Raw genomic sequence first — 23,353 nt, 5'->3', positions numbered from 1 at the left:
CATTTCACCTAGCAGTAGTCAGTGATGGAAAACAGACATCTGAATAGGTGTCTCCCTGGCACATAGAAAAATCAGTAAGGTTTACTTAAAAAGGAGAGAAAGATGAAGGATTTCAAAAAGTTTTACACTGATCTTGAAAATTCTTATGTGTATTATTAATGGTAAATGTGATCTGCAGAATAGCAAACTTTTCAAGGTCTGTGTTAAAATGTCAAAAACTGAAATAAGTAGTACGATTTGCTTAAAATCATATAAATGTTTAGAAATAAGTAATTGAATGTATACAAAATACTATGTGTAACTCCCCATGCCCACACACATTGGGCAAAAGAATAGTGCAGTAAGTATGCCCAGTTCTGGAACTGCACTATTCCTTTGACTTAGGCCTCTTGCTAACAAAGAAACATAAATAAATAAATCTTTCACTCACTTTTTGGGTTAAAGCCACTGATAAATACAGAGCCACATGGAAATGTAGTTATTGAATATATTTTGATTTAAGTCCTTACCTGCTCTCTTTTTTAGGCTCTAGGCGAATTAGTAACCATACTGTTTATACTAACCAGATTTCTATCTTTATATTCAGTCTCCAAACACTTAGTAAACAGATCCACAATGGAAAATTATAAATATTCATTAAGAAAAGACTCACTACTATGGTGGATGTTAACTCTATATCTTTCTGCTTCATTTTTCTTCTACTTGACATTATGCTTTGAGCTTTCTTAGGTGCTTGGGACCGTGCAGATTTTATTCTAGTATACACCTTACATAACATTCAAGATAAAAGAAATCTTTGAATCTCTCTCTTTGATGATGAAGTTTAGAGTGTTTTTACCAAATAGTGCTATATCAAAATGAGTTTTTCTATTGCTTTTCTGAATATCACAAACCCACAAGTCCTCTTTTTTTGGGGAGTGGATGCTTAGAATGGTAGGGATAAGGGTAATCTCTTAAACTTTAAATCATCTGAATTTTGTTTATGTAGTGATATCTAGTCAAGTAGGATTTCATCCCCTTGCCCATGTACAGGTGTCTAGTTCATTTAAATCACCTTATAGCACGTGAGACATCTGCAAAATGGTAATATGACACAGGACGACAAGTCCTTATGCAGCAGCAGCTGGAGCACAGGGAGGGTAAGATAGGACATCTCAAACATGGAGAGTTGAAGTTTGGTGGTGCTCCATTTTCGGAACTGGACTAGATGATCTCCAGAGGTCCCTTTCAACATCAACCATTCTGTGAAAACTGCATGTACCTAAAGCAGTCAGAAAATTTCTGCATAGCCAATGCATGGTTACTTTCTGAGAAGCTTTGAAATTACCCCACCTCAAGGTCACATGCATCTTCATATTGCCCACTTTCTTTTAGTGTTTCCACAAAATGCAACAGACTTTTCTCTGTATGCCATTGAGTGATAATGAAGTACAATGAAACAGATTTTGATGAAACTTTTCCAGCTGTCTGTGCTTCCTATTGTAATCTCATGTAAAATGACAGTAACTATGAAGCCAAATGATGTTGCCACTTTTCTATGTTTGTACTTAAATAATCACAAGCTGAGCTGCAAAAGATTTCATTGGCATTGACCAGGATGTGCTGCCTTGCCATGAATACTAATACTGCATCTTAAAGGTAATGGCTTTGCTTGGATCTGCTTCAAGTCCTGAGTATGGTTTTATACTCACATTTCTTCAAAATTCATGTGATAAAGGTCTCTGGGAATTTTAGTTTCAGCAGTACCTAATTAACACTCACAAACACGCACAAGTAGAAACAGTATGCCAAAGCACATCTCCTTTTGTCTTTGAGTTAAAATGTTTGTCTTCGTGTAAGGATTACTGCTAATTAAGTCTTTTGGAAATATGTCTTTTCTAGAAGTTATCTAAGAAAAAAGACTGATAAAAATGAAGTGGTATTATATGTTTTTCAGGTAGTCTTTTAAAGGGAAATTTTAAAAACTTTTACTGGTTTGGTCACATGGTCACATATCTAGAATGCAAAAGAAATGAGGGCTTCAGACTTGTTTTTGGCTAGTAGAAGCTGCTTCATACATCCAGTTTAATTTTGGAAGATATTAGGGGTTATTATACTTGCTGAGCACATTTGTCAGCTTTCAGTATATTTTTTTTGATGAAACTGGGATGATAGGAACGGCTCCAGGGAGTTAAGGGAAGCTACCACTTTCTTCTAAGGCTTCTTTTTTTCCAAACAGGGTCACGGCTGATGACCTTGTCCATTATCACAATAGCTTTTTTCATTCTTCAATATCATAAATCTTCTGCCCTTTTCTTCATTTTTTTTTTTCTGTTCAATTTATGGTTGTTTATGTTATCATCAGGACTATCTCTCAGGTATCGTCTCAGCTTAAGCTTCCCTGTCTTCCAATAAGCTATTATACTATTTTTCCTCCATTTTAACATACACTCTTTTTCTCTGTTCTCCATTAGCTCCATTTTCCTTCATAATACATTTATCCTTAAATATTGGAAGCCATATCCATCATTAGTCAGTGAATGAGTAGCAGTGATTTAATTTGCCCATATACTAGTATGCAACTACTGATTCCTCATTATGGTTCTCTGATTTATCTCTAAGGCTTTTGAGAACGGAAAGAAGGTTAATGTGTTATTTAAATAAATTTACACATATCTTATTAGTTTTAGTTGATGTTCAGCTGAATTCACACTTTAAAATATATACATAATCCATATATTTCATTGGAATATGTGTTTTATGATGGCCCTATAAGCATAATTTTGCAAATAATTTTAAGGCAATTGTCATAATTAGTTACAGGATGAAGAATAAAAGTCCAAACATGACATTTATTTCAAATCAAAGAAAATCTAAATTCTTTGATTGGACATTTTTAAAGGGAAAGAAAAAGAAAATGCCTTTGGGTTCTTTGCGGTTAGGGGAAATGTCACATATATAACAAATCTTGCATGTTATTTTATTTATTACTGATTTAAGACATGCAAATGTCTTCTGAGTTATCCAAAGACATAAACTTTTCTAGAAGAGGCAGGTCACTGAAGAGATTTTTAACATGAGGAAAAGCGAATGGATTTCTTTTTAGGAAATGAAAAATCTAGGTTTGATTTCCAGCACTACTATGTGAGACTGAACAAGTTATTTAGGTAGTTGTCGTGAGGATACATGTGAGCTACTCTCTCTGCATTTTAACTTTTTTAAATACAGTCAACTTAAGACCATCATGCCAGGTTAGTATCGAACTTCATGAATACACCCTTCATTAGAGCCTATCTGGTGTAAATCAGAACTGTGGAATTTACCTACATGGTTAATATGACCTATGACTTCATTCAGGCACTGAAATTGCCCGTTAGGTGATATAATTTTAGCTATAAAAGAAATAAAGTACAACAATGCATTTGAATTAATATATGAAAATGTGCTTCCCCCTACTACAGGTCTTAGAAGCTCTAAAGAATATTCACACCATCCAATTTCAGGGGCTAGCGTTAAGTGATTAAGCTAACTGGTTAATAGACAATGGAGGGGATTATTTATAGAGGGAGCTATAGAGTTCCCACCCAAGCATTAAATATACAGCATGAATACTACCCAGTCTATCTTCCATACAAGCGAGCTTCACGTTGGTCTTACAAACATACTCAGAGATCATTTTCTTTGCTATTATCTGTTAAGAGGACAGAATGTGATGGAAATCCTATCTTTATCATTGGTAAGAACATCCTGCAGTATTTTCAGAGTCGATGAACCCATGTGCCAAGCACAGATATCAAGATGGCACTGCCCTACTTGAAGCCCAAGACTATGGTCTCTCAAGCTGTCACAGGACGGACCCAACACATCAGATATGTTTCCCCAAATGATAAGACAGCACCAGGGAAGTCTGAAAAAAAAAGTGTGTTAAATTGGACAGATTAGAGACCAGAATACAAATAAACCTCCACTGTACATGAAGCCCAGAAAAATTTATCTCCCAATTGCCATCCCAGTGCTTCTGCAAAACAAGTGGGCAGTCCAAATGCTTAGTTCAGAACCAACACACTCCATTCCCCTTAAAATGATACATCACGCTGGAATAAAGCCCTCTGGTATTTTTAAACTACTGTCTCCTTCACTGGCTTTTTCAAACTGCTTGAAGTTTCTGTGTGTTGTGAACTCTCTGATGTGCCAGCAGTTCAGCTGCCATAACAAAATGTGCAATTTGAGAGAGCTTCTTTTTAAATCAGTGTCATCATGAGATATTCATTCGTAAATTGCTTATTTATCATCTGACATAGATTTCCATGATAATTCTCAATTACTATACTTATTGTTCTTATAGGACACTGAAGTCATCAGAAAGATGATGCGCATAAGCAAAAATCAAAGAAAACACATTAGAAGTGAGAAAAACTATTAATGACATGTATATGCCTCAAGTACCCAAAAACAGAACTGGTACCAGCATTACAGAATGGAAAAATCCAGTTTTACCATGAGTTTTACCATGGTTAGAGAAAAGGACCTCCCTATTCCAATAAAGTTAGTCCCTTAAGATCCATAATCGACGCACTTTCCAGACATAGAATTTCACAGAATCACAGAATGTTTGAGGTTGGAAAGGACCTCTAGAGAACATCTGGTCCAACCCCCCTGCTCCAGCAGGGACACCCAGAGCACGGGGCACAGGGTGGCATCCAGGTGGGTTTGAAAGATCTCCAGAAAAGGAGACTGCACAACCTCTCTGGGCAGCCTGTTCCAGCGCTCTACCACCCTCACAGTAAAGAAGATCTTCCTCACATGGAGATTAAAATGCCTCTTCTGTGCATACCTAAAGCCCCTTGTTATTAGTCAACTGATTTCTCTTTTTCTTCCTCCCCCCCCCCTTTTTTTTTTTGCCTCTGAAAGGTCCTAAGATGCAATGGAGGTTGACCTCGTTTCATGCAAATTGTATAAGACATCATATAATTCCTCTAAAGAGGAAGCTGAGCAAACTGTTTCTGCTATTAAAGTATTGCACATACTTTAACTGCTTTTTCAATACATTTTAGTAGATTAAGTACAAGGATATCCAGATCATTATTTATGGAAGAACATTTCAGAAAAACTGCCTCACTTCTAAAAGTATCTCACTAAATCCCAGCAGAATTCCTTCTGTGATTTTAAGGAGCAAAATGAAAGATTCATATGCACAGAAATCAGAATCTCATTGCATGCTTGTGTATTAATATCAGATACTTTAAAAATTTTTTTAATAGAAACATGGAACCCTGTATAACAAATGTAAGATCATTGATTTTAGTAACCTTCTGTGGACTTCTTGAAGTAGTGTACGAATCTTAAAGGTTTACAAAACACAGGTTGAAAATTATTAGCGCAGATTATTGTACAGTCTTACAGTGTGTTGATCTATGAGGAAAGAAGCATAATCAGCACTTACACACAAGAATTTAATAACTTAGTTGCATTTAACAAGTAGTATTTCAGATTATATTGGTTTCCAATTCCAAATTTACAGAGAAGAAATTCAATTCTAGGACTTTTAACTATGGAAAAAGAAGTTATGAAAATCTCCAGTGTTATTATTAGCTGGATGAAATATTTTAAAACAATGTTTAGGTTAAATGTTCCCTCTATAAAGATAAGGGATGGTCTCATTTTGCACATTCTCACACAGCGCTGAGAAGATGTAATAATCTCTAGATTAATATTTCTAAACGTAAAGCTGAGTGAAATACAATCTAGCTGGTTAAAAAAGCCCAGTAATAAATACAATGAATGAGACTGGCATGTTCAAAACAGTAACTTACATAACAACAACAATAATCAACATAATTTTTAGATTATCGAAATAGGGCAATGAGTTGCTAAATAGCAAACCCCCTTACCCAATCAATAATAATCTATCACCGGTTTCTAATGGATACCAATTGGTTGCACTCAGCTCTTTAACCTCCACTTGAAGAGCATATCATGCAAAAAAGACGAGTGGATGGTCTGAAATCTATGACTATCTTGTAATTAGGAACTTGTAATTTCATAAAACTATCTTTAGGTAAAAAGCATACAGAAATTGCTATGTTTGTCTATATTTGTTTGAAAATATTTAGTAGATTATTAGATTTATTAGATTAAGATAATTCAAACCTCCAGAGAAATTTCCTTTAATCAGTATTAACACAAATACAGGACTTGTTTCAAAATGCAGAAGAAAACTCTTCATTAAAACACTTGTTTCCATTCAATTGATTTTTTCAATAACCATATCTACTAGAATACAAAATTAAATTTAGAAGACCATTTACTATATCTTAATTAAATACCAAAGACCGTGGAACATTTTCTCTGAGATCTAATAACAAGATAGCCAATTAGGGTGATAATTCTGAAATAAAAGACAAATTGTGCCCTATGTTTTGCACAGCAGCTCTGAGGCTTGGAATTGTTTATATGTGGACTGTCTGGGAACACTCTCTGATTTAAATGACTGTTTCAGCTGTCTTCTGAATGCTCAAACTCCCACATCTTCCTAAGCATTTGAGGGAGGTTGAGACTATAAATGTCTCAAGGGTAGGGAATGAAACCTAAAAATGTAACTTTTTACATTTTATCAGAAACACTAAATAGTATTAATTATTAGTATTACTTTAGGACATAGGTTTCATGCACAAATTGGAGGTCTAGTGTGTTAGTATCTCTGTAGGTGCAAAGCATATAAAATGCAAATATGAAAGAAAAAAATATATATATACACATATCCAGACGGGGAATACAAAGAAGAAATATGAGGGAACATGATAGGCGATGCTCTTAGTATGCTATTTTTTTTTCCATACTTTGCATGGAGAAGGATATTCAGAGATTTAAAGGAGGTCAAGATATTTTTTGCACATTTATGGGGAGCAGTTTCCAGCTATAATGGGCTGCCATGGCAAAAAATGCTTTGTATAAATTATGTCTCTTCCCTAAATACTCAAGCACAGAAACTTCAGTTCATAGAAGTTACTTGTTGCTATTTCTTATGTTTCACACAGAATAAGCTTACCAGTTAATTTGAAATGAGTTTCTCTCTCAGTGAAAAAATATCAATAACAAAAAATACTGCCAAACAGTCAAAGAATGGAAATGTTTATTGATATTGCTTACAGCTGCTATGTCTAATTTGAGAGCCCACTTATATGCCATTTTTAGAGTAGTGCTGAGAATATATCCCTAATGTGATACAAGCATAATGAAATGGTTCAAATCACAAGAAGAGGGAATAATGTCCACAAACATAAGAAAAAAATTAAACACTAAACTCTATGGTGGAAAAGTGTTGTAGTTGTGGCACTGAAAATAATTTAATTTGCATAACTCCAGGGGGTCTGTTGACTACTGGAGAATTATATTTATTTTTATGGTACACAGTTTACTAGAACTGGAGACTTCTCATGTGAATGCCATTTTCTATCAAAATAAGAATTCTAATGTTTTATGAAATAAATATTTTCACAGAAAAATGTGGATCGCAAAATTTCAAAAATAATTCTGAAACATTTTCATTAATGAATACTGATCAGCAAATTTCTTTCATTAAGAGGTCTATTTTGGATGCTTCAAATGAAGTTTTCCAGTTTGGTCATTGCTATGGATTGTAGAGACAAAACAACCACATACAACTTTACACTCTTTTTATAAAATTCGTTTTGAAACCTGAGGAGTTCAAAGAGTATCCTAGTAGGCAATCTGCCAGAGTCTATGACAAATCTTAAAATGTAACTCTCTTTGATATCAGATAGTCACTAGATGCTCGTAAGCTTATAAACTTTTAGAAACAATGACTATGTATGAGAATGTAGTTTCTGCTTGTAGAGCCCTGAAGGAGAGCATCACAACTAAAGTTGCCACATACAGGCAGTATGTTAGCAACTATTTGGTAATTTAATGCATCCACATTCATTTTGGTCCGGTCTTGAGAACTTCTAACCACCACCAAAAAAAAAAAAAAAAAAAAAGACTAAAACATCCCCAGAAGCAGACAGAATCAGTGTGGGGCTAGAATCAAGAGCAGACATCAAAGTTCTTCCTCAAAGTTTCTTTTTTTGAGATTCACAGATTGTAACTGATTCAAACTTCCAGTACTTGAACACCTGGGACAGGAACTCCCAAATCTGGAAATATTCTGAGACACTCAAACCCTCAGAGCTGGAGGTGATACCCTCTGTCTCTGTTTTGGAGATTCAGATGTCTACTTGTGGAGTTAATGCTTGTAGTCGACTTTATGAATATAACTGAATTTATAATGCTGTTTTATTTCTGAAAATAAGAATTTGAGGTAAGGAATGCTCTTTCTCGAACTTGAGTAAGATCCTGCTCTTGAGTAGACTTCCTCAGTGGACTATTTTTTGAAGAAAAATTGTCTATTAAAGCCTGTACCTGAGGAAGCACTTCACATCTGCTTACCCACTAGATTATCAAGGACATCTTTGTATCCCAAGAAGCCTTAACACCATCTCACTGATGAGAGGTAGCAGGAGAGAAGGATACTTTGGTCAAGGTTTGTCTGCCCTAATTCTCAGCACGTAACGGATGTTAGGACGTATTCATCCCAAAGTCCCTTTACTGGCAACAGCAGAGAGCAGTTCAGTTTATGTAACATCTGAATTGTATATGCACATGCCTGTATTTTTGCACTGTCTAATTAAGTAAGCTCATGAGAATTTGGGGGTGGCTTTAGGTGATATTAATCCTTCTCATACCCATTAGTGATATGAAAGGTCCAGATATAAACTTATGTGAATGAAGAGTGAGGATATGAATTTAAACCCACCACTGGTTTATTTAGGAAAGAAATAAGACCTTTTCTGTGTTTTGTATGATTTAAAGGTCAGACAATACCCATCTCAGAGAAGATCAAAGAACTTTCTTCCTAAAACATCTCAAGCTCAAGGTGATCTTCCCTCACTGAGAAACAGGACTTTCATATACAACCTGTAATAGGAAAGATGCAGAAAAAAAAAAAAAAATTGCTTTCCTACCTCGGATAATAGTCTATATCCTGACCCTACCTAGATCCCTGAACACTTCAGAGGCAACCTGAGAAGGAAGATATGGGGTTTCCAGGGCTCTATCAGGAAGGCATTTCTGCAGGTACAGTTCATCTTCACTGCCAAGGTTTATTTATATTTAAACAAAATGCAGGATCAGTGGAATTTGTTACTGTTTGTTATTGCTGTTGTTCCCAGGGTGCTTCTTTGGCCTTCCGCTTGCTGCTGGGAAATAGGAGTTAATGCTTTGTTGAGTATGAATCATTTAGTCTTCTGGCTACAAGAGCACAACCAGAATGAAACACCAATCCACCACAGACCTCCGGTCTACCAGTAGCTACAACTGGCATATTAAGCTGAGTGTAGTGTAAAATAAGGGGGAAGAGTTGATTATAAAACACTAATTACCTTTACTCAAGACCTTGTACTGGGAGATTCCCATAACAAGGACTTATGGAGGAGCAAGAAGTAATTATCTTCCTGTCAGAGCAATACTGAATAAGTAATTAAGCTATTTTATTGCTAAATAATATCAATTATGTATATTATAATAAAAAAGATAAATCTTCTTAAAATTTCAGTTAAGAAATAATAGTATCAATTCTGTCTTTCATATGTTTTTTAAAGAAAAACAACTATGTATTCATAGTTACCCTTCTGTGTGAGAGCATTACAAATAATCTGATGTAGATAAAACCAAATGACCATCCCATATTGTGTCTTTTTGTTTTTGAGTATTCACTGCTATCCAGGAATTTCTAGATGCTTGCATTTCTAGATCTTTGTATAAATATCTAACAGTCACAGCAAGCAGCTAAATAACATGTGATATACTTCTGGTTAAAAAACACAAAATCAGTATTAACTGTACAGCTAACATGAAGTTCTGCATCTTGTGACAGTCATTCTTTTCATGATATTGTTGATCTGACACTAAATTACAGTATAATTTTCATTATTTCAGGAATACTTACTTAGAATGAGTGTTTGAGTAGTTAACATGAACCTTTTATTCCTCAAATAGTTTCTAGGGGATGAATATGTTTGGCTTTAGAAAGTGCAATGATTCAGCCAGACTCTGAGATCAGTTATATGCACAGTTTTGAAATTCATCGAACATATTTAAATTGCCTTTTTTTTTTTTTTTTTTTTTCGTTGCTGGGGTAGACATAATTTTGCTTTTGGTGTTGATTAGTAGACCTGTATCAAAAATCAGCTTAGGCAATCATGGTTAGCAAGCATTAGCTTCTGATGTTAACAGTGGTTTGTGTATATCAGTCCTCAGGGACAACAAATATTTAACAGAATTCTGATTTAAATGTATGAAACCATCCTGTTTTACAGCTATACATTTTCCCAGGGTAGAGATCATTCACTTATAATAATTCAGCTAGTCCCTACACTCTTTATTGATACCATTTATCATGAGTAAAGGTTGAAGGATGTGGATCCTTAGAAAATACAGATTTTACTTTATTATCTTTGCCTCCTTAATTAAAATATTGTTCATTTTACCCATTTATTATTACAGAGTATTTAATTAATAAGATAAAGACCAGTAGAATTCAACTTGTGCCTTATTCCTTGAAATAGCTTATTTATTTTTTCTTGTGAAAGCAGTAGTTTCTTGCCAAGATTTATAATATCTTTTCAAGGCTGTAGTAAGCTGAATTTTACAAGACTGAGGTTTAGAGAATTTTGGTATTTCATCCACGTTATCAGCTGCCTTCAGCCTTAACCTCTAGAGATGCAACAGCTTCACTAGAAACTATCAATTCAGCTATAGTGCTCTGGAAATGTGTTTGCTGCATGTGTTACTTTGTCATTTTAATAGAGTGACAGAAAAAGGAATTGCACCACCATTTTATAGATCAGAAGTTTTCATTACTTTTACTAAAATCCTTCTATAGTCACTCAGAAATGTTAGGGTTCCTCAGTATAAATCTTTGCTGTGTAGGTAATGTTTTTGCATTCAGATCTTTGAAGTGTTTTAGGTACTCCTAAATCATCTCAAAAATAAAATTAGAGAAAAATCTCTCTGTTTTCCCAATTCGTGCGTTCCTCTCCAATCAAAAAAAGAAACGTGTAACAGAAGCTACAAAGCTAAAACAAGTAAGTATATACTGTTCTAACAATCCAGTACTTCCTTTCCATTCTATGACAGATGCTTTTTTCTTACTTACCTACACAAAGAATTTCTGGGGATTTTTATTTCTTATTTTTTTAGAAAAACATAAGGGCAAGCATTAAATGAAGAGCGCTGTAGGTTTATCTTATTAACCAGAAGTCTGTGATTGCTCTCCTAAAGATCAGAAAATCTCAAGGCCAAAGCGAACTCTCATCCTGCTCAGAATGACTCTAAATATTTCTAGGTATATATACTGGATCATATTTTCAGCCTTATTTTTGAAGTTTAAATAGCTATCTTTTATCGTGTAGCCTACACAAAATGGTAGAATAACCATGCTGGTATCTGAGCAATAAATTTCTTTTAATCTCTTTAGTTCTTGCTTTAAAGAAGAAAGAACCACTTTAAAAAAAAAAAAGCTAAAAAAGAAAATATTTTCATCATTTGAAGAATATTTTTAGTTTCTTACTCTAAGAGTCCCTTTCATCTTCAAAATGGGTTCACCTCAGAAAATTCACAATGAACATTTCCTATCTCTCTTAGAAGATGAATTTGAAGAGAATATTCTTAGTTGAACTACTTCTAGTCTTTCTAAGTCGAAGGTAAAATCATAAACATATATATCTTATGGGAAAATAGTTATATCCCCACAAATGGGCACAACTTTCCAAGAACTCCATTGACTCCAGCTCCCACAGTACTAGATGTATGTATATGTCCATTTGCAATGTGGAAATGTCTTTGAGATTGCCTGTCTGTTTAGTTTTTCAATCTATAGGCCACCTCCCAGTTTTATCTATTTATTAAAATGTCAGCTGTGAAAAGAACATATTTTAAGTAATAAAGAAAAGGTTATGATAAGAAAATAAGTTTGATTGCTTCAGTTTGAAATCTCCCAAGTGTTAACTTGTGGGAATGCTTACTTGTGTTAATCTTTTGTAGCTCATACCAGAAAAAAAAAGAATTTCTGCTGCTCGTATTATTTCTGACATATTTCGTGTGCTAAAAGTACCTGCATTGCAGTGAATACTCTTTTCTAGGCAAATGGTCTCAGCCAGCCACTCTGCTGCTTCCTTCCTCAGCATAACTTAGCAGGGAAATACTATTGCTTAACTTGGGGTCTCTGCGCTATAAGGCTGCGTTACAGCCAAGACAGTCTTTAACTTCCAGTATGTGCACTTACCCTTCTTTACCTCTGATTAAGGACACTGTTTGGATACAGGAGGAGAGACAGCTTTTCACTTCCCCAGTCATCTTTGCAGCTGTAGAAAAGCAAACCTTCTCTTTACTTTGCCTTTGGGGTGGCAGGGAAGATTCTGACTTAATATTGCTAATTACAGTGCATTTAATTACTAGGTATAATATGATAGCTGCCTCTTGTCAACACATTGATGCCTGAACAAGAGAACTCAAGAGATAAGTGAGTGGGCTGCAGAGAGCTGTGTCAGAGGCAACAGCATTTGGGTGAGCCTGTAGCAATCCCCTATTCACTGTGGATTTAACAAAAAGGGAGCAGATACCTCATGCAGACTTGGGATAGAGATAAAGTTACTTGATTGCTCTCTGAAAGTGTACCTGCTTATGTTAGTCTGAAAAAAGAAATCTCTATACACATACTGTGTTTAGCTTCCACATTTTTGTCGAAGGCAAGAGGCCATTAGAAATATTCTAGACAAAAGAGTTTTGGTTGATTTATTATTTTTCCCTGAAGCAATAGAAATATCCAAAACCGAATTTAAAGCATATTTCAGTTTGCAGAGGTTCATACCCTCATTTATTTCAGAGATTTCACAACAGTTGGAGTTGTACAAACACAGAAAAAGTAATGTTAACTACAGCACATTCACATGCCCCAACCAGACCACTTTCAGAAGGGAAATTATTAAGTCCTCTGTGATTAGATCTTTCTTCATCCAACAGGTAGTTTTGCAAGTCTCATTGAAGATCTCTTTCTAAATTATTGGAAGAACATCATTTCCCATGTATCTTGAAGTTTCCTTCAGCAACAGTAGCAACAATAGCCCTTTTTAGTTACTAACCAGATTTTATTCATACATTGCTGAGTTTCCTGAAGTCAAACTGCTTTTGGGACTTTCTGGAACAAATGGTCTTCTGCATTTTGTTCTTCTTCCTTATCTACATTCCTACTACTCACTTTTTACTCAGTCCTTTTTGTTGCAATGTCTGAGCGCCTCAGAATCGATAATAATTTCCTCCAATCTATCTCCATGGGAGCTAAATAGCTATTTTTTATTAGCAGAAAACCAAGACTCTGGAAGCAATTTGTGAAAGTTAGAGAATACTTGTGATGTTTTGAGAAGAATGGGCACTGATTCTGAGTACAGTTTCCTAATATTTGATTGATTCTGACTGCCACTGTGCAGCTCGACATCAAGCTGCCTCCTGTGCTCCTGCAGGATCACACTTAAATTGCTTGTGATCACCACACTGCTAGAATAGGTGGTCCTCCCCTAACCCATCTTCAGCTTGGCACCCTCTGCCACCTTAGCATGCTCAAGAGTATTTCTCTATCTTCACTAACAGCCTAGCAGCCAATCCAGTGAATTCTGAAAATGCACCACATGATCCTTAGATTTTGCAAGAGCATATATGGAAGAGGTCACCAACTCCTGATTGCTCTTCAAGGTAGTATAAAAATTCTGTGAGATGACCTGTAATTCTGGATTTCCCATACCTCTGCTCCAGATGTTTTGACAAACATTTGGTATAGTAACAGTTATAGAAGCCATTGATTGATTGAATAAATATCTAACAGCCATTCACAAAATAACTCCGACTGGTAAATTTTGGACATATTTTATCAATTAGAAGCTTGAAAACAAGAATCAGAACCAGAGCTCAAGGAACCATTTCCATATCTGCTGGATGTTTTGACTCTATGTGTTTCATTTTGTCATTTTATACAGAAGAAACTCCAAATCATTCTAATTAATTTATCTTTTGCCAAGCAAGGCAACTAATTCTATTTTTTTTCTGATGCGTGATAAGCACACTGGAATATGCAATATGTAGAGAAAAGTAACTCTGAGTAGTTCATTGCTGATCAAGCTTAATTTTTGAATGTTGTTTGGAAGCTGAAGACCTTGAGTAATTAATTTTTCCTATACCTCTACTTTCCCATCTCGTTTTTCTCATCCTCTCCTCTACTTAAGTTAGGAGATATATATCCCATTTAGAATTACACGTCCTTTGCAAAAGATCCCATCTCTTGCTCTGTAGTTTCATACAATAGCTACTTTTATGTTGTTAAATAAAACAAAGCAAGGACAGTTCTCAGGTCTGGAGGTAAAAGGCATGGCAAGGCCTGCATCTTTATATCTTAACTCTCTTTGACCTCAGAAAAGAGGATCTATGTCAGAACTGCCTCATGGGAACCATCCCTGACAGTGCTGTCACCAGCACCACGTCTGGGTCCTGTCAGATGTGTTAGCTGATACAGGCTGAGATAATGCCAGGGAGCACATCAAAAAGTATCCACTACTTCAGTCTATTCATTGACCCTATTTCATTCAACACAGATTAGTTAATATCAATAAGCTCAGTTGGGACTAGTAGTTGTCTGAACCAACTATTTAATACAATGAGAAACTGCTAAAAATCTACTAAAAACAAAGTATCTACCACAATTAGTATTCCATATTCCTTTCTGAAGTATTTTCTGAAGTCAGTTATGCTGCTCTGTGCGTGTGTGTTATTTATTCTTTAATCAACTTTATCTGCAAGGATATCTCCTGGCATGCGACCTGTGGATGCCAGAAGTAATAAGCACTGATGGATGCAGCCTGCTGTCCAATTAAGTTGAAAAATGGTTAGGTTAAAAAAGCACTTTTCTTCACACTTGAAAATCAACACACTCACCTTTCTATTTGAGGTTAAGTTCAATTCCTCAAGGTGGATGAGGTAAATATTTGCTGAACATTTGAAATCTTTTCCGTGAGTCAAAAATGTCTGCAGTCACTAATCGCTCACTATCTTTCATCTCTGTCACTGGCAGGCAATGCAATTTCAGCACAGCAAGAATGGAGAGTTCATTGAAGGATATCTTTTCTCCTCCCTCTAGTCTCCTTGTGGTTCTACTAATGTCTAGATTTGTCTGATATGTACACTTCTTGCCACTCCATTTTCTGTTTAGCGGAGCATAAAACAGGTGACATGAAATTTATACTCCTCAAGCCTATCATTATTTGCGCAAGGCCTCAGGTGAAAATATTTAGAAAGAAATAGTTGGAAAGAAAATGAAATAAGGAAGAAGAAGAAAAAGATTAGAAGTGGAAAACCTGAATACTTATGTCAAACCATGAAGCTAATGTGTGGCTTTTGGAACTTAGTGCATTAAAAATAATAATAATAATTCTCAATTTCACAGAAGAAAATGGGAGCAAAATGAATTTGTGGAGAACCAAATAAGTATCCATTAGCAGATTAAGTTTTCTGTGTGAACCAATTCCACTTCATCCAGCCATAGGCAGTGCCTCTTCTAGTGCCAGTGTCCTATTCTAATCTTAGTTTAACGAGCAGCAACTCAAAGATCAGAGCATTTTATACTACTCCCTTTCCTGGGTAGTTTCACAGGAGAAATTAGCTGCACAATCCATCATTTATTGAGCTATTTAGATGTAGCTTCTTCTCCTCTGAGTGATTTGAATAATCTGTTCATGGCAAACTCTTCCTAAAAGCCCCTCTATAATGCCCAAAGAAGTCCTCCTTATACTCTGGCTGTGTTTATCTTAGTTCCAGTGTCAGGTCCAGGTGAGTGCCTTAAGCTTCACTCCACAAACTCAGCCTAGCTCTGGGCCAGACAAAGAACTGGAAAAAAAAAAAAAAACACCTCAGCATGTCTAGATCCTGGGAAATGCAGCTCTATATCCCTGCAGGATCTCAGGAGGCAAAGGCATTGCGGTCATACATCGCACCTCCCACCCTTGTCAGGTGGCTTTTCTGCAAGCTGCCTGCTTTTTATTTTTTTTGTTTGCTTTGGATTTTTTTTCTTCCTAGCAATTCTCCCATGGCAAAAGGACAACACTTTTGATAGAAGGAACGTTTCTGTGGAATTTCTGTGGACCATTCTACAACCTCCTCTACTCCACACGAGTCTTGCTGAACTGAAACAAACCTTCACTTCTGCATAAGTGACTAAAATAAAAGCAAAATCCTTAGCAGGCAAAATTGGATGTTTAGTTGCTGATTTTGATACCAGATCTGAACAAATCACTGAAAGAAGAAGCAATGCTTCTAGATCCTGGATCTTCCTATACCTCTTTTTTTTTTCATTCTTTTTGAACACTTCTATGTCCTGAAATGCCTCTGACAAATAAATTGCATGGTTTTGCCCCAGACTAGAATCTGCATATATTTGTCCAGTGAAATTGTAAACATTTTTTATTTGTCTGTTTTAACTTCAAAGAGTTTAGATTTTTAATTTCTGAAAGAAACTTCAATATGATGACTGAAAGTCACGTAGTGAATAATAATTCTCTTTATAATTAAGCATGGCAATTTCCACTACAGCTAGAAAAAGAGTTTTTTTATTTCATTTTGGGTTTTTTTTTTTCATTGAAAAAAGACAGTTCTCTCCAGACCCTGCTTTATTTTGAAGAGCTCTAAGCTGTGTTGCTCCAGTATTATTCAGAGTCCTTAATCATAAAATTTTTTCTGAGGACTACTTCTAGCAGTTGTGCATAAGCAAATCCCATACAAAATTAAGTGTGCTTCGGAATCTGCAAGCCACCATAGATATTGAAAATGATACTTTGGTACTTCTGAATTGATGCTGCAGTGATGTGACAGCTCCTTGTGTTTAGGGGAGAAGAAGACAGCACAGGTCTTTCAGCTGGCAGCTGTTCCAGATTGATATAGTGGAGTAGCATTTGCTACACTTTGCTCTTTATCGCTAGCAAGATTGTTTTTCCAACTAAGCTGGTCATCTAGAAAGTCTCTGTGCAAGCCTTTTTTCTAGAATGTGACTTCTTTGAGCTGCTTTAAACATTCTTATTACAAATAATGCCTAAGAAAGCCTTATTTTTCTTCTTTGACTATAATGGAAATCATGACAACTAGCTCACATGAAAAGATGTAAAAAGGAGGTATCTCACTATATTTAGGTGGTTCTGAAACAAAGGGCTGAGAAGGGACTTCTGAAGTCCCTTCCAAAATCAGGCTAGAAAAAGATCAAGATAATCCATAGAAGAGTCTGCAGAGCAAATGCATTTGAAAAGCAGGGCAGCAATGGCAACTGCTTCCTCTTTTGCACAGGGTGGAAGGGTACCTGGGCACCACAGGCTGCTTGGTGGACAGAGGCTACCATCAAAAAGAGCCTGAACTTCCTGGCTGCCCAGCCAGCTGGGCAGAGCTGCATTTCTTACATGTTGAACTAAGTCTCCCACCAAAGGCAGCTAGTTTCACTGACACCATTTTATTCCTTTTCCTGCACTGTTCACAAGTTCATCCTTCTAATATCTACTACCAGAAAATCAACAAAGCACATAAGGTGACTGCTGCTGGGCTTGTTTTGTGGATGAGACACTCGTTTTTTCTTATCTCCTCTTAGGGTCCCTCTGCTGATATGTGGGAAATAAAAAAAAAGCATACTTTTTTTTTCTCTCTCTTCAAAACTATACCAGAGTCTTTTCTCAATGGATAAATGTATCTGAGTTAATTTACCTCTCTCCTGTTCATAGGAAACCAAGGACCAACTGTAGTCACAACATGCTATTATTATTAAGCTCCACATAAGACAAGAGACCAGCTATGCATTACCTGCAAGGCGGTAGGCGCAAAGCAGCACATTTGCTCCAGTTAACAGTCTCTCCCTTTTGAAGAGACCTGTCTGAAGAGGCCTAACCCCGAGGTCAGATCATCTCTTAAAATAATGTACCTCAAATGAGATATAGCTTCAGGATGTGTATTTACATGGGTAAAAGTGGGTATTCAGGATGTGGGTTAAAGCGATGCAAATAAAGTGAAAAGACATAAATCTAAGACTTGTGTGTTGGTCTTGCCTTACATAGTGTTGTTACTAGAACTGGCTAAACAGTCTTGTGTTTCTCTGGAGCACCTTTGCAAGAGATGCATGCCTGTTGCATATGCACCACGAAGAGATGCCCACTGCTACTTTCTATCTTTTGGATACATGCGTGTCTAGGAGAGATGACGAATACATGTTTTATGCATACTTGCCTGGACTTTTATTTTGCACTACTTGGGAAAGAGACCGGCTGTAGTTACACAGCATTACTCACCTGCCCAGCAGCAGAAATTCCCCGGCGAGTCCCAGGCGCCTCATGGCCATCAGCAGCCCCCTCACAGTCATCCCTTCGCAGAAGCAGGCGACCACCCTGGCCTTGGGCAGGTGGCTCCGCAGCTTCCGCAGCAGCTTGTCGAAGCTCTGCTCCCCGGCATTGCTGTAGATCTTGTAGGAATGTGCAATGCAGATTCCTTCCTTGGCCGACATGTCTTTGAAAGCTTCCATTCCACTTTCACCATAGTTTCCTGAATGCAAATGGAAACATATAGGCAGGTATTAAGGTTTGCAGACATTCTGCTTGCTTCAGAAAGAATAAATAATTTAAAGGATACATAATTCATTTGCAGAGGAATCAGTATGTCAATATTTTACAAAATAACGTTAATATTTTAACTTATTTGTCTATTTTTTAAGTCAAGACCAACAAAGCTTCTTAGGGACCTCAATCGTGATTACTTATCTGTATCTCTCTTGAAACCGAAGGCTGTCAGGCACCTGAATATCTGTGTATATCTGGTCTGCAATAGTGTATGTATAAATTACATATGCCCTTCTGAGTCTCTTGACTGAAAGTGATCATTTGCTCTGGGGTTTGCTTAAAAAAAAACACCCCAAAACTAAAAATATATATTTAGAATTTATTTTTAGGTACAGCACTTTGAATACATGCAAAACAAAACAATCACTTGGCAATGCAGTCTGCACAACAACGATATTTTAAGCACAATGAAAGGTAAAAGTTACCCTTTGATGAATTTTTTTCTGGTGACTCAGGAGAATGTGTGGCAAAACTGACAATTAGTATTACTGAGATCAAAGGATCACAGATCAACTAAATGTACTTTTGTTTGTTTTTGGTTTTATCTTTTTTTAATTAAATGTCAATCAATGCAATGGGTCAATCTTCATGTTTTATTTCAAGCTATTTCTCCTTTCCAGAAAATCTAGCAATTAATATTTACACTTATTGTTTTTTTATGCTATGTCACTGTAGAAAATTTCTTCCCTGCCAGGCCTAAAGAAAAATCACAGTGCTTAAACAGTGGGTATAGTGATACCACTGACAGTCACATTGACCAAGACTGTACTTTTGCTTCCCTGTGCTCCTCCATCTGGCTTTCTAAATCTGTTTCTTGTCTCATTTAAATCAGAAGACCTTTAGGGTAGAAGCTCTCTTTTCTCCAAAATATCATTTTAAGCACCGAGCAGTATTCCACAGAAATAAAAACTAATAAGACTGACTAATAAGACTGGACTGCTAAGGCCTGATATATGGCACTGCTTATTCTTTACTTATTTTTGTCAGTTTTTAAGCAAAAGAAACTGTGTAAGAGAAAACTTCCTTTTCCTACAAGCGTGAGAATATAAAAGCACTGACAGTGAAAAGTAGTGAGACCTGAAGAGTTGGTTCTGTCAGTCTTAAACTGTTTTGGGGACTCGGGCATTGAATCCACCAGGACTTTGTGTGCCCATCTGTGAAATCATCCCTTTTACTCTGGCGCTAGACTTTAGAGGCCGAATTAGACTCAGCACTGTATATAACATAAAACACACTGCCTCCAGTTTGAAGATCTTACCATGTGAATAGTCCAAAAGAGACCAACAGTGGAAGAAAGGAAATACCATTTTCCTCATTTCACATCAGGGATGGATCCCTGAGACCTTATGAGATTTCCCCGTGGTACTCAACCAGAACAGCAATCTGAATGCTGATCCTCTTAGCTAACTGCACCAACTTCCATTTTCCTCTCTGCTGTGATAAGGCCTGATGGAAAATCCATTACTACTTGTCATGCCTGGACAAAATGCCATAGGATTTTTAAATACAGTTGTTGCAGTGCTTCCTGGGAGCTGAAAATCAGATTCCCCATGCTTCCCTATGTGTCATGCTTCGAGGACAAGCTACATTTCCTGTGATGCATCCACATCAAGTGATTCCCATGAGACTGAAACAGTTCAACCAGAGGGCAAGGATGTGGTACATCATGAAAGAGGCAGTAGAGCTTGAGAACTCAGAATGAAGGAAAAATTCAGGTTGGTCATTTACAACTCCCATGAGACCCTGAGGCCATCTAAATTAAAATTAAGCTGTTTGACAGGAAAATCACTGCTTTGTTTAAAAATATTCTCACTTCGGTCCATTTCAATCAATGCTAAATATTTTGTTTGGCTTTCCAAATAAAAAGTAGAAAAGACCAAAAAGGCAGCATATCGAACTTTGCCATGCAGCATTTTGTAGGATTTTCATGTAAAAATGTTCCATGTTATAGTACCAAGAAGTGGAAATTCTGAAGGCTTCATTTTCTGTCAAAAAATATCAATGGAAAATTCTCAGTCAGGTCTAATTAACTTACAGAACTAGAACTCTGCAGCATTCCAAACACTGAACCCTTTGTTTAAAAGTGTTATGAACGTACAAACTGTTACCCTAAGGCTTCCTATAAAGCTGAGAATAGGTTTAATTACAATACTGAAATAAGTAGTTGTTCTTGAAATGAACAAGAAATGCATTAACTCTTTTACAATCAAGTGAATGCTGCTCTGGCACAAATAATGTGATCTTATCATGTATCAAGGCAGAGATACTTTGTGAAACCACATAGAAAGCACTGCCTCATCTAAAATGAGAGGAAGCATATAAAATACCAAGGCTACTTAACAAAGAAGTGCTTTGTTTTTAGCATTCAGAAGAAAAACATCCTGACATTCTAAATCTGAAAGTGGCTGATTTCTCCTACTGGGAAAACCAGAGCTGCACAACACCAGCTCATGGGAGTTTTGATGAAAACAGAAAGCAGCTTTGCTTCAAGATGCTCATACAAATATTCCAGTGGAGCTCTTGTCATGATCGTTGCTGATTAAACTCTACTTAATTAATTATTCATAGTGAATTCCCTGGTTGTAGAAGAGGTTTGATGAGGTATGTATATTTAATCCAAGCTATACTGTGGGGATAATGAACACTCCTTGATGGAAAAAAAAAAATTCTTTTCTATAAAATCCCGTTTATCTTACTCTGACCTATCTTTCTGAAGAACGTTTGTGTGTGCATGAGTCTACAGATGCAGCATTAATAGGAATGGAAGTAGGAAGCTGTAGAATTGCATTATATCACATTTCCTAGGGAATGAGATGGAAGATTTGCAGCGGGAGGGCACCTCTGTGCTGTTGGTATAGTCCCTCACAGATTTTTGATTCTTGAGGTTTGTCTTTTCTACACCAGCAATAGCAAAACTTCCACAGCTAGAGCAAGGAACAAGATTCTGCCCAGAGGCCAGTTCCCAGTTTTCAGCCAGGTCTATGAAAAAAGGAAAACACAGATTTCTGATCTCGTACATGTGAATGTGCAAGGCTGGAACTTAGGAGGACTGAGTCTCAGAAAAGGAGATTTTTGGTTTCATTTCCAAATTAGAATTGTTTTAGAAGCCCTCTCCTAGAACCCAGGTGACTTGGTCTGCCAGTTCTATGGGACAAAGCTACCTGTTTTCTAGAAATCTATCCATTCTGCTTCTAAATTTAATAAGACATCCTAAAAATAAATAAATAAATATAAGGGAGGAATTAATTTCAGTTGGCTCATTCCAATTCATCACAACAGACTCAAAAGAACAGAAGGTAAAACTGAAATGAAATGCAGTGCATTTCAGCTCCCAACCAGACTCCATCTCCACGTCCATTTTAGGGAGCCAGGACCTCTATACTGGTTCTGCTGGAGGAGGTAGCACAGGATGCTCCTCAGCTCTTGAAATTTTGCCTGTTGGTAGCAAAATCCAAGTTGCTAACTGTTGCCTTTTTGAAATATGTCCTATACTTACATCAGCAACTGTGAGCTGGGTTCTTTCAGAATGCCAGCCTGAATCCTGGGTGTTGCCTACCTGCAACTCTGGCCCTAAGCCCAGCTCAAATGTGGCTCCCATATGGCTCTGCATGTTTAAAAAAAACCATTGGTTACATCATCATCCATATCCCTGCTTCACACTGTAATTTTGCTCTAAACTAAAGCATATGCATTCCCACCTACAGTCTAACTCTAACAGTATGCTAGTTCCACTTCCAATGAATCAGTACTAGAAACTATTAAGAATCCTAAGAAGAACAGATTGTGCTTTCTTTCATGATGAAGCTTAATATAGAACAGTACATAATAATAAATACTTCAATCTGGTAGAAAAGGGCCAGACAAACTGCAGGCTGCCCTTGCTACTCCTCTTGCCCAGTCAATTAAACTATCTTAACATAGACCATTAAGTTCTTATCTGCATTTCACTGTAAAACAAAAAGCTTTATAGTAAAAAATAATATACTGACATCTGCTCTATTACACTAAAGGTTATCAAAATGAGGTAATAAAATCCCCATAGTCTAATAGAATAATCAGCTACATTTTCTCATACTCAGGGATTTCTGGAATATCATACTTTTTTTTTTTAATATAAGAATCTTTTTGTCATTATCTAGATCTGGAAATTGTCATTAGATAATTGTTTAGTCTACAAGAGAGTTTCAGTGAATATAAATGAGAACCAGCTTTTCAGAGAGATTTAGGATGTAAAATTGCTATAGGCAACATGCAGTGAAAATTCACAAAGCAAAAGAGGAAGCTCAAGTGAAATTGAAGAAATATATTATGTCATTTATTTAGCTGGTAATAATCCTACCTATCACAGAGCATATTTATTGAAGTAGAAGTACTACCATCATTTTTATAGACAGGGAAGCACAAAACACAGAATAATATTCTGTGCTGTGTCTGAGACCCACAAAAGCCAAGTCAGGTTAAATTTCTCGGAAGACGTTTTGGAAGCAGCACAGGGAATTTAGAGCTGCATTTTTTATTAGATTTTATTGGCATCAATAGGATGAACTTTGCCAGAAATATCTTAAAAAAAAAAAAAGTAGGTATGATGTTGAAAATGCATGTGGGAGTAATGGAAGAAATTTATGAAAGGC

General features: G+C 36.4%; 1 protein-coding gene across 3 annotated transcripts in view; it reads right to left on the bottom strand.

Annotated features, from left to right (window-relative positions):
* Positions 1-23,353, bottom strand: part of GRM5 (glutamate metabotropic receptor 5) — a 247,742-nt gene that overhangs the window by 117,158 nt on the left and 107,231 nt on the right. For all 3 annotated transcript variants that reach the window (XM_088534953.1, XM_088534954.1, XM_088534955.1), the window contains one exon: positions 18,399-18,648. In XM_088534953.1, the coding sequence (XP_088391079.1) occupies positions 18,399-18,648 (250 nt within the window). The remainder of the gene's footprint in view (positions 1-18,398; positions 18,649-23,353) is intronic.

The sequence above is a fragment of the Tinamus guttatus genome, unplaced genomic scaffold (assembly GCF_059628265.1).
Source record: "Tinamus guttatus ecotype Peru unplaced genomic scaffold, ASM5962826v1 Tinamus_guttatus_pri_ptg000602l, whole genome shotgun sequence".
Classification (NCBI taxonomy): domain Eukaryota; kingdom Metazoa; phylum Chordata; class Aves; order Tinamiformes; family Tinamidae; genus Tinamus; species Tinamus guttatus.
Note: the sequence above shows the minus strand (reverse complement) of the source record. Positions and strands in the feature narration are given on the sequence as shown.